General features: G+C 55.4%; 1 protein-coding gene across 4 annotated transcripts in view; it reads left to right on the top strand.

Annotated features, from left to right (window-relative positions):
- Positions 1–14,604, top strand: part of TBCD (tubulin folding cofactor D) — a 149,575-nt gene that overhangs the window by 94,637 nt on the left and 40,334 nt on the right. For all 4 annotated transcript variants that reach the window (XM_029928649.1, XM_029928652.1, XM_029928650.1 and 1 more), the window contains exons 14-16: positions 903–960; positions 8,296–8,325; positions 10,547–10,632. In XM_029928649.1, the coding sequence (XP_029784509.1) occupies positions 903–960; positions 8,296–8,325; positions 10,547–10,632 (174 nt within the window). The remainder of the gene's footprint in view (positions 1–902; positions 961–8,295; positions 8,326–10,546; positions 10,633–14,604) is intronic.

The raw sequence follows: 14,604 nt of genomic DNA, 5'->3' as shown, positions 1-14,604 counted from the left end.
GCTGCTGTGACTGTGCCTGCAGCCGGCAGTGCTCCTTGCCGGCCAGCGTCACGTGCTGGCAGGTTCCGGGCCAGCGGCTGGACATTTGTGCAAGGGGGCGTTAATCTGCTATCATGCGGTATAGACAGACATGGTGTCGCTGGAGGGATTGGCTGGGTTCTGGGGGTGGTGGTTCAGGCTGGAAGAGCTGGAAAGTGTGGGTGTGCCGGTGAAGGAGGACCGAGATGTAGCAGGAGGAGCGGGGTCCGGGCAGGTGGTGGCATTGTGTCGAGGTGGCCTCCGTGTCTGAAATCCCCTTTATGAAGTGTTTTCTCTATGCTGATATGAGATGGGAATTCTGGAGTCAGTCTTAGAAACAAGTGTCTCCAGTCCTGCCCCAGATCCTTTGTTTTCTGTTACCAAAGCCACACACAGTCATACGGCCTCGTCACTAACAGTTGAGCGTGGTGGCCTCAGGAAGAGGGGCTTACACGGAGTCTGTCCAAGTGCGGTTGTGGCCGGCTTGGGGGCGGCAGGGCCATCTGGAGGACGCCGTGTGCCCCCCGTAGCTGTGCGCCCACTTGGCTGGGTATGTGACGAGGGGCGGGGCCACTGGGCTCCCCTGGCCGCCTGTGTCCGCTCCCGTGGCACGTGCTCACCGCCATCTCGCCAGACGCCACAGGCGCCCCCAGAGCAGGCCGAGCACATTCCGCCCGGGCCCCTGTGCAGGGCAGCTCCTCTCCCCAGACTTTGCCGGCACTCGGATGTGCGCCCCTCGCGTGGCTCTCTGGGCCCCGCCACCCGCGGTGCCGGGAACTTGCTGCACACGGCGCGCTGAGCCAACAGAAGAGCCTCCCGAGTCCTGCCACAGGGTCTGTGTCCTTTCACGACTTCCTTCTAATTATTTTCCTTCCTTTTCACAGAGCTCTGGTGATCGCCACTGTGTTCGACCGAAACATCAACTGCAGAAGAGCGGCCTCTGTGAGTGGTCTCCTCTCGTTCCTGCGCTGGTGCCGTGGGCGGGCTCTGCTCAGCAGGCTGCGTGCTCCTGGGCACTGCCTGAGCGTGGTGTCTGGGAAGCCAGGCACTGGAGTGCCAGTTGGCATTTCCTCCTGGTTTCGGGAGTGGCCTTCATCCTGGGAAGTGGGGCCGGGATTGAGTGGCGCACCCCCAGCCTTGTCGAGCCTCGTGGGTGGATGGGATGGCGCCTGGTGGCCGGACAGGGCTTGGGCCGGCCTGCGCTCGGAGGGGGAGGGAGGGAAGGGGAGGGAGGGGGAGGGGGAAAGGGGGGGGAGGAGGCGGAGGAGGAGGAGGAGAAGGCGGCGGCGGCGTTGGTGGGCTCTGCGGCTGCGACCTGTGTGTAATGGGGGGCCGGCAGCTTGAGCCTCACGAGGAGCTGCTTCCACGCAGAGGTCAGCTCAGCTCCACATGGTCACACGGGGCCTGGGGCCTCACTAGCCATGCCTGGTCCCTGGCCCCCTCCCGCCCCGAGTCTGGTCACATTTGAGGTGTGTTTTGTGTGCAGGAGCTTTCAGCAGGCTACACGGTTGCTTGTGAAGGGCACTGACCAGGAGCCTCAGCTTGGGCATCTTGTTGCTCCTCTGACATCCGGGCCTTGGCCTTGAGCTCTGCTTTGAGGGTTCCCGTGGTTGTTAGCAGAGGTGATGGCTGCCAGGCTTGGGCCCAGGGGCTCTCGCTGGCAGTGTCCATGGCTGTGTCTAACGGGTGATCGGTCACTTGGGTCAGGCTCAGACATGGGCTGGTGGAGGTGCAGAGGGACCAGAAGCCAGGGCCAAAGAAGGGTACCTGGTGGCTGAGGCAACCGACTTTCTGGAGATAAGAGCCTCTGCTCAGGTGTGGACCAGTGGCTGCCCAGGCTTCAAGCGGTGAAGAGTGGACACAGAGCAGTGCCTCGAAAGATGTGGGGTGCAGCTGGCTGGGAGGGGCTGTGCCAGCAGGGCCCTGGTGCTGGCCGAGGTCTGGTCTCCGAGTGGTTGGTGCTAGAGGGAGACCTGCAGGAGGAGGGGCCAAGCTGAGAGGCGCTGGGACCTGAGAGGGTTTTCTGTGAGCTCTTGTCAGAAGTGGGGGTTCTCTTTTGTGGGAACATGAATGCGTTTTGTGGATGGTTAGGCTGAGGGGTTAGATTGAGGACCCTGTGCTGGGGAGAGAGCTGCCCCCTTTGCCCTGGGGCCCCCGCTGCATCATGGGAAGGCAGGTCTTCCTGACTCAGAAATGGGCGTGCCTCAGGCGGACAGGTGGGTGAGCTGGGAGGGCCTTGCTCAGGAGCGCTCTGCCTACAGACGCGGAGGCTGAAGCTGACTTCAGGTGGCCAGAGGGGAGTGAACACACGCTTTTGGGTGTGGGTGGTAGAGAGAGAGTGGACGAAGCACGTGTGCCCTGTGGCCTGGTCCAGATGGAGGCCAGGTGAATCTGTGAGAAGGAGGATGCGGCGTCTGCCAGAAGAAACACATCGTCACCGTGTGGCTGCTTGTTGGAGTGCATGTTTGTGATTGGAACACTCATGTCAGTAAGATGATCGTAAATTAATGGAAAAAGATACTGTGGAGGAGCCTCTGACTAGTGACAGAGCACGCAGCCAGCAGTCAGGCGTGTGCTGGCCACGCACCGACAGCAGAACGCACAGGTGCACTCAGACCACCTGCAGCAGGTGAGGCACTGCTGTAAACTTGGAGTTTGGGAGAATCAGCACCTGCTGGGCTTGCTCCCGTGTCCTGGGGACACATTTTGGGATTGTTAGTGTCACACTCAGGTTGGGACCATGCAGGCTGGAGTGGCTAGGGGCCAGGGAAGTACCTGGCTTAGGTGGGAGAGGCCAGGTGGTGGGCAGTGGTGTGGCGTGGCCACCCAGGTGAGGTGCCCATGTGCGCAGTTCCTGAGAGGGGCGGGGCTTGCTGCTGCTTCCCCATGACAAGAAAGCCACACCGGGCAGCCCCCGGCCACATCTCTGCCATTCCCAAGGGCCTGCTATCCTGGGTTCCTGACATCACACTCTGGCCTTGGGGTGTGGACCCAGTTCCTGGGTCTTTTCTTGGTGTTCCTGTGGGGCTGGCAGCTCCGAGGTGGGGATGGCCCACGAGCCTGCTCCCACAGCTGGCTCTGTGGGAGGAAGGCGTGGATGTGGCTGGACCTTTGCCTCACTCTTCCTGGAGCATGAGCTTGCTTGTCAGGTCTTGGGGGTCACGTGCTCCCCATGGCTCTGCACACAGGATCTCATCCTCTGTGAGGAAGAGAAAAGCTTACTGTTTCTTCTCTGGTCTTGATGCCTTTTCCTTCTTTCTCTTGCCTGAGAGGCTGACAGGAGGGGCTGTGGTTACCCTGCAGAGCAGGGGGTGAGGCAGACAAGAGCCAGGCTCTCAGTGTCGAGTGTGCCCTTTGCTCTCAGGCTCTTGTGAATGCATGTCAGCAGGTGAGGGAGTGCTGCTAGTTTGTTGTGACAGTTTTGTGTGTGTGCCGAGGTGTGTGTGTGTGTTAATCATGAAAGGATGTTGGCTTGTGAGGTGGCCATGCGGTTTCTGTCCTCACGTCTGGTGACGTGATGGACCCTCTGACTGATCTGCAGGTATTAAACCAACCTTGCATTTCTACTCATTGTGGCGTACTCCTTTCTTATTTGTTGAATCAGTGAACTGTTGAGATTTTTGAGTTGGTATTCGTAAGGGGTATTGGTCTGTGGTTCCCCGTTGTTGGGTATTTTTGTTTGGCTTTGAAATTAGAGTGATCTAGCCCCAAGAAAGGAGTAAGGAATGTTTCTTGCTCTTGTGTTTTGTAGAAGAATTTTTAAAAGATTGGTATTTTTCTGTGTCTGCTTTAAGTGTTTGGCAGAAATCAGCAGTGAACTCAGCCAGTTTTTGTCTTCTGTTTCCTTGCAAGGGTCGGAAGTCATTAATTCAGTTGTTTGCCTGTTTTCCTAGTGAAGGAGCTTGCCTGTTCACCTGCCAGGTGCAGCGACATGGCACTGGGGACATCCCGTCTGCCACTTGTCATGCTGTTCTCTCTGGCCCGTGTCACCAGGAGATGGTTGGTGCCTGGCCCTGGCTCCCACATGTCCGCCTGCTGGCGACGCGCTGCAGGTGCTCCACAGACCATGTCTCACAGATGGGTGAGCATGGCCCAGGGGCTGGCCCACTCCCTCTGCTTGGGTCATGAAGGCAGAGCGTGGGCCTCCCTTGCATGTGGGGGCTCGGTTGGAGGGTCTCCCGTGACCCCTGACAGGGCCTGCCTGTGAACCCCGAAATAGGCCGGACGGAAGAGGCAGTTCGTCTCCAGCCCTTTAAAACTTTGTTCCAAGAGAAAGTTCGCAAGCAAAGCTGGTCTTTTTTGGGTTCACGCGGTAGCAAAGCTGGCGCCTTTTTCTTTTCTTTTTTTTTTTAAATGTTTTTAATGTCTTTTATTTTTGAGAGAGAGAGGGAGGGAGACCGTGTGAACAGGGCAGGGGGGCAGGGAGAGGGAGACACAGAATCTGAAGCAGCTCCAGGCTCTGAGCTGTCAGCACAGAGCCCGACGCGGGGCTTGAGCTGAACTGCGAGATCACGACCTGAGCTGAAGTAGGTGCCTAACCGACTGAGCCCCCCAGGCGCCCCGAAAGCTGGCATCTTCTGTGCTCACACTGCAGCAGAGCTGGTGTCTTACGTGTTCACGCAGTTGTCACTTCTGTCTGGAGCATCCGGAGGCCTCACATCCTGCCCCGTCGGTCACCCGCAGGCAGCGATCCTGCCACTTTCTCAGACACAGTGAGGACTCTGTCCACTAGAAGTAGCCTTTACATTTTCTGTTTCCATCAGAGTCAGACATTTTAATGGAGAGCAGTAGTAAAATCACAGCACTGATACCTTTATAAACCTGAGGAAGAGGTGAAACAAACCAAAAACCTTGGTTTTTCAAATTAGAATTAAAATTCTTTAAAATGAGCAGGACGTTCTTTGCGTTGGGCATCACCTGTACGCCCGCCTGCCTGGCAGATGCAGACGTGGAATGGTGGCAGTAGAAAAGATACATTTGCGTGAAGCTTTTGAAAGCAGCAGGATTGAGACTTGGTAACTGGGAGTAAGAGCTCTCCCATGTGGACCTGCTTCCTCAGGTGAAGGCGTGTCTTGCCCTTTGTGGCTGCTTGTGCTTCATGCTTTCTGTGCTGGGTCACCCCTGCTGGTGCGCAGTGGTCACCGAGGTTCTGAGGGCCTGGGCCTGGGCGCCGGCCTGAGGACAGGTCACCTTGCCCACCCAGGGGCCACAGGGCGTGGGCGCATGGAGGGTTTGAGCTGCTGTGTCTCTTTGGACTCTTCCTCTTTCCCCTGTGATTCACGTACCACCGCTTTCCACCTGCGCTCCGGCGACCGCCCTCGTGGTCAGTGACAGTGATGTAGGAGTGCCAGTGCACCGGGCGCCATGGGGCCTGGATGCCTGTTGTTTTCGGTCATCACATCAGGCCTCTGAGGATCTGGGTAGGGTGGCAGAATGAAGACCAACCTGGTAAATTAGGGCAAATGCATTTGTGAATCCGTGACCCACTTACAATCACATAGCGGTTCTGTTCAGTGTTGGAAGGTGCTCACCAGCCCCCCAAATATGTCAACATTTTGAGAAAACTTGTCCCTTTGCCAGGAAGGAGGGAGCAGCGCAGACAGCGGCCCTGTGTTTGCCCCTAGGCGGTTCAGGGTGAGGAGAGAGGGTGGGCCTGGGGGCCTGGGGGCCTTACTTCATCCACCGTCACACTGACTGTCCTGCAAGCCTGTGTGTAGCTAAAAGTTCTACAGTCTTTTGTGTTCAACAGCTGTATCTGATGTTTGGTCTCTTGCGTCCCAGTGTCCTGACTCTCTGATTTTTGTTTCCGTATCACATGGATGGAGTCATCCAGCGTATGACTCCTAGGTCTGCTGTGTTCCCTGCAGGCCCATCCGGGGTCTGGCTGGGCCCACAGCTCCCTCCCGCTCCTCGTTGATCGGCCTTGGTGCTGGCAGAGCCACAGCTGCGCGAGTCATTGGCACATTGTAGGGCCTCCGGGTTTCGTCTGGTTTTACGCTGTTTTCAGAACTAAGCTGCTATGAGCAGTGCTCAGGGTTTTGTGTGAACGTAACTTCTCTTTCTCCTGGATAGACACCAGGAGCATCGAGGCAGGGTGAGGGTCGTTGCGTGTTTGGCCTGGTGTCCCCCAGGGGCCGGCCGTCTCCCCTTCCTGCTGGCGGTCTGTTGGGGATCCAGGTCTCCCACAGCCTTGCCGGCCTTCGGGGTCGCCGTCGATGGCTGGTCCCATGGGGCGTGTGGTTTTACGTGGCCTTCCCCTCTCTGTTGTTTTTGCCCCTGGGCCTCCTTTTCGGGAAACGTCTGTGCAAGCTTTCTGTCTGTTTCCTCGTTGGCTGGTGTGGGCATTGTTGTGTGGACTCGCTAAGCTCCAGATGCGAGGGGCTGCCTTGCTGGTGTGTGGCTTGCGGGCCCTCCTCCCAGCTGGTGGCTTCTGTCCTGACTAGGCAGGGCACGGACCAGGAGTTTTAAAGTTTTATATGATTAATTTGTCACGTTTTTTGGTATGGAATGTGTTTTTGGTGTCCAGTCTCAATTCACAGCCTGGCCCCTGGTCAGGTGTTCTGTTTTTCTGTTCTATTGTGCCTTCTGTGGGTCCGTCTGTGTGTCCATCCTCTGTGTCCACATGCTCTGCTCCTCTGGGGTCTGCAGTGGCAACCCCTCGCCACTCTACTTGCGGTGCTTTCCCTGTTCTGGAGCTGTGCATTTCCATGCAAATCCTATATGATTTTTTTACCTTTTTGATGAAATCATCAAATGGTAAATGTGTTCTAAATTTTGCATGTTATGTAAATTGACATTATATCTTCCATTGTTTTTTCTTTTTTTTTGGTTGTTTTTGTTTTTATTTCATTTAAAAAATTTTTTTAACGTTTATATATTTTCAAGAGATGCACACACGAGTGGGGGAGGGGGAGAGAGAGCTGGGGACTCGGGATCTGAAGCGGGTTCTGCAGACAGCACAGAGCCTGATGCAGGGCTCAAACTCACAAACTGTGAGATCATGACCTGAGCAAAGGCAGGTGCTTAACCAGCTGAGCCACCCGGGTGCTCCTCTTAATTTCCTTAATAAGTTTATTGCAAAAGGTTCAAAATGGTACCTAGCAAACAGGGAGCCTCCCTCCGCGCAGCGTGAAAGCTGCAGGAGGGCCTGGAGACCCCCGTCCTGGATCTCTGGGGGACCTTCCGGAGGCGCTGGTTCGGGGCAGACTCGACTCTCTGTGGCGTGGCCTCGCGTTCCGTTCTGCATGCGCTCCCAGGGCCACGCTGACTTTGTCCTCTGACCTGTCATGCTGATGGCCACTACCCACTGGAATCCTGTTCTGTCGGGGAACTCGGTGCAGGGGGGAAGCACAGTTGGCGGTCCCCTCTGGGTGGTGCGTAGGGAAGGAGGCGCGGCCTGCGGTGCACAGGCCCTGCTGTTGTAACTGCTCAGATAGCCTGGCTGTCACACCTCTGCCAAGCAGGTGGAGGTGCGGGAGGGGAGACTCCGGGGATACTGACAGGCATTTTAAAGAAAGCGCGTGAAAACACTTCATTCCGTTTAAATATTTTGACTTCTGGGCCTGCGTTGCTTGTTCGAGGGAGGGGCTCATCAGAGACAGCCCTGGGGGGAAGGCAGCAGGGGTAGGGTGGGAGTGCAGGGGGGAGGTGAGCCATTTCTGTTGGGCGTTGCCAGATTCTGTCCCAGAGTTCCCAGGAGGGGGATTGTGTGTTGGGCTTTGATCTAACTGACTGACTCTGTCCTCACGCCTCTATCTAGGGCCTTGAATTAGGCATCGGTGAGAAGCTGGCATTCACACCTAAAGGATGTTTTTCAGGATATGTCTGGTTTTATAAATTTGAATTCTTAAATGGTGGTTTAATGTTTTTTGTTTTGTTTTGTTTTAATTTTTGAGAGACAGAGAGAGACAGTGTGATCAGGGGAGGGTCAGAGAGAGGGAGACACAGAATCCGAAGCAGGCTCCAGGCTCCGAGCTGTCACACAGAGCCTGATGCGGGGCGCCAACCCATAAACTGGGAGATCACGATCTGAGCCGAAGCCAGACGCTCAACTGACTGAGCCACTCCAGTGCCCCTAAATGGTGGTTTAAAAAAGCCCCAGGACTTAGAGACAGAATGACAAGTACCTTGAGGCTCTGATTCTCCAACAATGAAGACTTTTATTAAAAAAATGAAGCCATGGGTCATTTGTGCTGCACTGCGTTTGTTTTGAGTTTCTCTCCTGATGTTTAGCAAAACGCAAACTAACTCACCTGCTCTGTTTGTTCTTTTCCTTAGGCTGCTTTCCAGGAGAATGTGGGAAGACAGGTATGGCTACTTTATGAAGTCTTCGTTCCTGTAACTTCCCATAGATTTTATAGTAGAAATATCGGAGGCTACAAACTGGGTAGCTTCTTGCATTGTTCAGTGTGGGTAAAGAACTTACCTAGAATAAACCAGTATTTAACTCGGTGGTGTCAGGTCACAGACGCACTCATGAGGTTATCCAGGGGAGAGTTGGCATACGTTTTAAATAGTATTGTGTTTTATGGGAAACCCGATGTTTCTGTAGTCTCACACATACACAGAGATCAGTGATCAGAAATCAGTGCCTTATGAACTGCCACCTGATTTCAGCAGTTGCCTGTGAACGCGAGAGGCATCTTGGTGGGGGACCCAGGCTCCTGGGGGACAGACGTGATCACTGCCCACCCGGAGTGTGGTAGGAGCCAGCTCTGGAAGCCGTTGGCCCTGTGGCCTCTCCCTGTACAAACCAGCACCATTGTGTCCCCTGGTCTCGAACCTCTCACGACTGGACAGCCTTGGCTGGGTGATGTGGCCTTATCATTGAGTCATTCGTGCTGTGTGTGCTGATGGCCAGCCTGGGACGTGGGGCCCGCCTGGGGAAGAATGGGCAGGAGGCACCGCGCTGCACGCTGGTCAAAGCCCCAGGAGGGGGTCTGATCTGAAGAAGGAGTTACTGTAGGCGAGGGCATCATGGACGGTGCTGGGAGGACAGACCGAGACAGCGATGGGCACCTGGGACTTGGGGGTCAGCAGTCCGGCTGCAGGGCCCAAAGGGAGCCCCACGCAGAAGGCTCAGAAGTGGGCAAGGCAGGCCTTCCTCGGGGAGGGAAGCCTCCGGGGAAAAGACAAGCATCCCAAGATTCGCTGTCGGGTGCATGAGGGTCCTTGTCACAGAACCAGGGGACTTGGGTTCTGCACGCTGGTTCCGTGGTCTGTGGTCTAGTCACTGTTCTCCGAGGCCACCAGGGGCCAGGGTGGGCGCGGACGCTTCTGCTTCCAAAGGGGAGACACTGTTTGGTTCTAGGCGGGAAGTGTTCCCCAGAATCGGCCCAGGAGGCAGTGCGGTCTCACTTTCGCAGCTGGTTTGTGCTTCCTCTCCAGAGCCAAGCACCTTCGCCACCTCAGGGCCTCTCCCTTTCCTATGAGGCTTGAAGAAAGCGGTTGAGACCAGTGTCCTAGGGTGTCACTTAGTGCATGTCCAGCTGGGGCCCTGGAAACTTAGAAGGAAGCGGGTCCCTAGGGAGAGCTGGCTGGCTGAGGGATACACTTTGGTGCATTCAGGCAGCAGGTGCGGAGCGCTCCGGAAGGCTCCCTGCCTGGCAAAGTGTAGGGGGTGCGTGGGCGGGCCTCTGTGGTCAAGGAGCCTGCCAGAAGCTGAATTGAGGGGTTCTGGGCACCTCAGTGTCAGAGCCCAGGAGAGAGTGGCTTCCATCCTGCCGTGGGCGGAGCCCTCGCCCCGACACAGGGCCGTCTGGTGCATGGCGGTTGCCATGTCATTTTTTGTGGGGACACTCAGGGTGGGCAGACCATCAGGGAGAGGAAAGGCCTTACTCTTGGTGTAAGTTTCGGGGATCGGCCAGGAGCCGGTACTCCGACGGGGGGTCCCCACCCTCCCCACCCCCCCATGCTGATGTTTCCTGAGAACAGCAGGGTGCACACAGCACAGGGGTAGGGGAGCCACGGACTTGAAAGAAGTGGAGTCTGGGGTGGGCCCAGGGCGCCCCTGGCGCCACACGCGGCCGGTCCTGCGGTTTGGTGGGAACGTCGGAGGAGGAGGATGTGAACTCGCCGCCACGGAAATGCCCCTGGTTCAGTGATGTGTTCGTGAGAACTAACAGAGTGTGAGGCGCAGACTCGAAGTGAGCAGACGGTGCCCGCAGACCTTGGGCTCAGGGCGGCCATGATCTTCGGTTTGTGAAACACGCAGTAGCTGTAAAGCACAAGACGTGAGGTGCTCCTGGACTGCTGAAGCCTGATGATTTTTATGGCGTGGGGTTTAGAGAAGGTCTTAAACATTTTAAAGTTGAAAATGTTTGAGTTGTTTGAGGGAAAAAAGTAAGTATTTTTGAGTGGTTCACATAGTATTAGCACAGCATCCAGCCCAGGAGGGTGAGCTGTCTGCTGCCGGTCCCCAGGGTGCCCTCCTCCCAAGCTGGGTGTGTGTGGCCGCGATGGCTGGCCGGCCCCAGGGGCCCTCCTCCCTCACGTCATTTCTGTCCCCTTCTCCCACCTGACTCTGTAGGGCACCTTCCCTCACGGAATCGATATTTTGACCGCAGCCGACTACTTTGCTGTTGGCAACAGAGCTAACTGCTTCTTGGTTATAAGGTAAGTGTTTAGTGTTCATCACAAGATACAACACTCCCTTTGATTTCGACGTCAGTTTTCCTTCTTCACCCTGGAACTTTCGCTAAGAGTGATGTAGTTTTTGTGTGGGTTGGAAGTGCTACCAAAACCTTTGCTTCCCTGTTGATCAGACCGGGTGCCTCAGTGGGATTCTATTTATGTAAAACTCCAGAAAATGCAAACTAATCCAGAGGGACTGTGGGGGGTCTGGGTGGCCTGGCGGGTCGGGTGCAGGATCCGCTTGTGAGAGTTTTGCTTGCTTTTCAAAGGGGTGCTGACATTCCAAGGACGACAGCCCTCAACAAGCCCTGTCCCTGGCCGCCCTTCGCCCCTAGCCGCCGTGTCCAGTGCGTGCTGCTGCCTCTGTGCAGGCTTGGCGGGACGCGGCTCCGCTGGCTGCCCAGACACACCGAGGGTCTCCCAGTGAGACTTGGGTTAGAAGGGGTGTTTCTCCTGAGACCTGCTGCCTGGTCTCAAATCCGGGTTCCCGAGAGTTGTCTTGATTGGTTAGCCTGACTCTGCCCGCCCCCAATCTAATTCCCTGTGTGCAGGGGCGGACAGGCGAAAGTGTTCACCCCTGTGAACGGAGCTGGGGGAAATAAAGTCCCCTGTACTGGGTCTTGGCTCGGACCCAATTCAAAGAATAAATCAGGCTTTTTTTTTCCTTTTGAGAAATAAAAAGAAGGGATTGTTTCTTTTCCTGTTCTGTTTCTGTTTTTTTCTTTCCAGCAAAATGTGTTTCCCAAGTTGATGGTATCTCTGGGTTGTTTGAGATGTGCGTAGAGAGGCGTTTGAGAAATCACCAGGTCAAGGAGTGAATATTGAACATCCCCACCAGACTTACACCTGTGGGGGTTCCGGGCTGGGGGGCCCCTCACTTGTCTTGGTTCCTCAGTGCAGCGCCTGTGCAGAAAGGGCCTGGCTGTCAGTGGTTCCTGGCCTGGAGCACGAGTTAACCACTCTGCGCCCTGAGGGCGGGCTCTTGAGCAGCCCCCTGCCGGACAGACCTCGCAGAAGTTCTCCTCCATGACGTGCATGCACAGGCTTTTAAAAAAAAGTAGCATTTGGTCTCTTTCTCAAAAAGAGTCTTTGACCAGGGATGTCTGGGTGACTCAGTTAAGCCTCTGACTTGGGCTCAGGTCATTGATCTCACAGTTCATGGGTTCGAGCCCTGCATTGGGCTGTGTGTTGACAGCTCGGAGCCTGGAGCTACTTCAGATTCTGTATCTCCCTCTCTCTCTGCTCCTCCCCTGCTTGTGCTCTGTCTCTTTCTTTTTCTCAAAAATAAACAAACATTTAAAAAAATGAGTCTTTGAGCAAACACACTGTATTTTTTAGCATCCTTTTCATCTTTTCTCAACATTTAATAGTCTTCTGCACCTTATCAGTTTTTTTCCCTGCTTTTGTCCCATTTCCTTGTTAATATTTGAGTATATATTTTATGTGGAGAATTTACCACTTGGCCCTGAGCTTCCTAGATAAAATAAACAGTCTTTAGCATATTTTTCTTGTGGCCAAGGTTTCTAAGCTGGTCTAAGACTTACATAAGTAAGTAATGTCTGCATTTCAGAGAGATGTTTGGCAAAACTTAATCTTGATCAGGGCGTGTTCTTGAATGGTGCGTTTGGTACTCTTAGTGTGTGCGGAGGAGAGTCAATAGTGGGGACAGGGTCCTGCTGCGGCCTGGCCGGTGTCGGGGAGGAGTGAGGGGTGTGCAGCAGAGGCGCCTGGAGTCGGGACGGGACTGCCCAGTAGGGAAGGTGAGGGGTCAGCAGGGCCTGTGTGGGGCATGGTGGGGGGGGGTGCTTCTGAGCCGCAGGGAGGGTTTGCATTGTCTTGGGTCCTGGAACACAATTTAGTTGCTCATGGGATGGGGGTCAGTCAGGACCCCTCAGAAGTTGATTCTTCTGGAAATTAGGAATTGAAACAAGTTGAAAGCAGCAGTGAATACTGTCAGGTGTCGGTGGCTTTGTTAAAGTGCTGAGGACACAAGGCCCCTGGACGCCTCACATGCGTGCTCGGACTCCATCGCCACACCCAGAGTCTCCACGGGCCCCTTCCCAGGCTGCTCCGGTCTGCCCGTCCCTGGGTTAGTTTGTGTTTCCTCAAGTGGCCTGAACAGAGTCACTTGGCGTGCGCTGCCCCTTCATGGTGTGCTGGCGACCTGTTCACTCCCTTGTTGCCGACCGCTGTTCCATCACATGGACGCCACGTCTGCTCCGCTGAGGGACATCGGGCTGTTTCTGGTTTGGGGCTGCCACACATCAGGCAGCAGGGGATGGACGAGTGCTTTCGCTGGTTTGAGTTGAGTGCCTGCGGTGGAACAGTGGATCCTAACTTCCTGAGAAGCTGCCGGCTTTCCCGGGGGGTGGCCCCATTTCCCCGGGCCCGCAGCCGGCCCTCGGTGTCCCCGGTGTCCTTGTCCCAGCCGTCCTCGGGGCTGTGCCAGGGCCACCACTCGGCAGTCTGTTTCCCTGAGGACGTGGGAGGTCTTTCAGGGGCGTAGTTGACAAATCTTTTGCCTATTTATGGGGTTTCCTTCCTACTGAGAATTTGAGAATTCTTTATATATTCTGGAGAGAAGTCCTTTTTCAGATAAATAATCTGAAAACGTTTTCTTCCTCTCTGTGACTTGTTCTTTTAGTGTTCTGTGTATTCCTGAGATAAACCTTCCTAAAAAGTCACATTTATTATTGCGCACCTATTTCATCACAGAAAATTTCCATATAGGAAGAGTCACCAACGTAAAACGTGGGTTTTGGCCGATGAGTGGCCAGTGCGTCTCCGTCCTCCGGGAAGTGCTTGCGCCCGGCCCTGGCAGCTCTGGGTTGCCTCCTGTGTCCACCCAGTCTGCCTTTTCTGGAATTGGTGCAAATGGATCACGTGGTGTGTTTGTTTTTGCATCCTGGCTTGGCCGTGTACAGAGTTCTGCTGTCCCGTGTCCTCTACTCGCTGGCCGCTTGAGCCCCTTCGATGTCGATGTGTGCACACGGGGCTGTCTGTGTCGGGACTCGGCCAGCGGCAGCCAGTGCTTTCTCTGTGTGTGGCGTGCTGCTGGAAGTTTCCCTAGCGGATTTCTGACCTCTGTGGTCCTGCGCATCCTTCTTGAAATGCGTTTGTCATTTTTTGCTTTCCAGTAATTTACACATTCCTGTCTTACAAGTTCTTCGAACTCTGGAGCCCTCACAGCAAACCGTCTCCTTCTCTGCTTCCCAGCTCAGCGGATGGCGTGCTGCCGCACCGTCAGCTCCACTGTGCTTCTCCTCCTCTCTCCTCCCCGCATCTGCTTGGTGACCTGATTCTGTCACTTGTGTGTCCCTAATAGCCCTCAAGTGCTCCTCATCCTGCCGATCCCCTCAGCTGGCCCCCTGGCCCCACGCTTACTGTCCCGACACCAGCCAAGCTCCTCTGCCCACCCTCTACTGATGCCCTCTGCAGACCCCGGGTGCCCAGGGAGTGCTGGGCCCTGGGTGATGGCTCTGGCTGCATGTTCTCCACGGATGCCTGGTGCCAGGGCTCGACTAGAACCTAGGTGGCCAGCCTCTGTCCCCTGTCTTCTTCCTTTCCTTCCCTTTCCCTCCCTTTCCTTCTTCCTCTCTTTCTTTCTCCCTTCCTTTCTTTTTTCTCTCTTATTTTTGAGACGGAGAGAGACAGAGCATGAGCAGGGGAGGGGTAGAGAGAGAGGGAGACAGAATCCAAAGCAGGCTCCAGGCTCTGAGCTGTCAGCACAGAACCTGATGCAGGACTTGAACCCAGGAACCGTGAGATCATGACCTGAGCTGAAGTTGGATGCCTAACCAACTGAGCCACCCAGGCGCCCCACCTCAGCCTCTTTCTTCCTGTGAGCCACTGACCAGGGATGTTGGCCTGCTTGGCAGTCCCAGGGGCCCCTTTGGTGATGGGGTCCTGGGGTTGCATTTGGCTTCTTTTCTGACCGCTTCCCCACTGTGCTGA

This window comes from Suricata suricatta, chromosome 17 (assembly GCF_006229205.1).
Source record: "Suricata suricatta isolate VVHF042 chromosome 17, meerkat_22Aug2017_6uvM2_HiC, whole genome shotgun sequence".
Classification (NCBI taxonomy): domain Eukaryota; kingdom Metazoa; phylum Chordata; class Mammalia; order Carnivora; family Herpestidae; genus Suricata; species Suricata suricatta.
The sequence above is the reverse complement of the archived record's forward strand: the minus strand, read 5'-3'. Positions and strand labels throughout refer to the sequence as shown.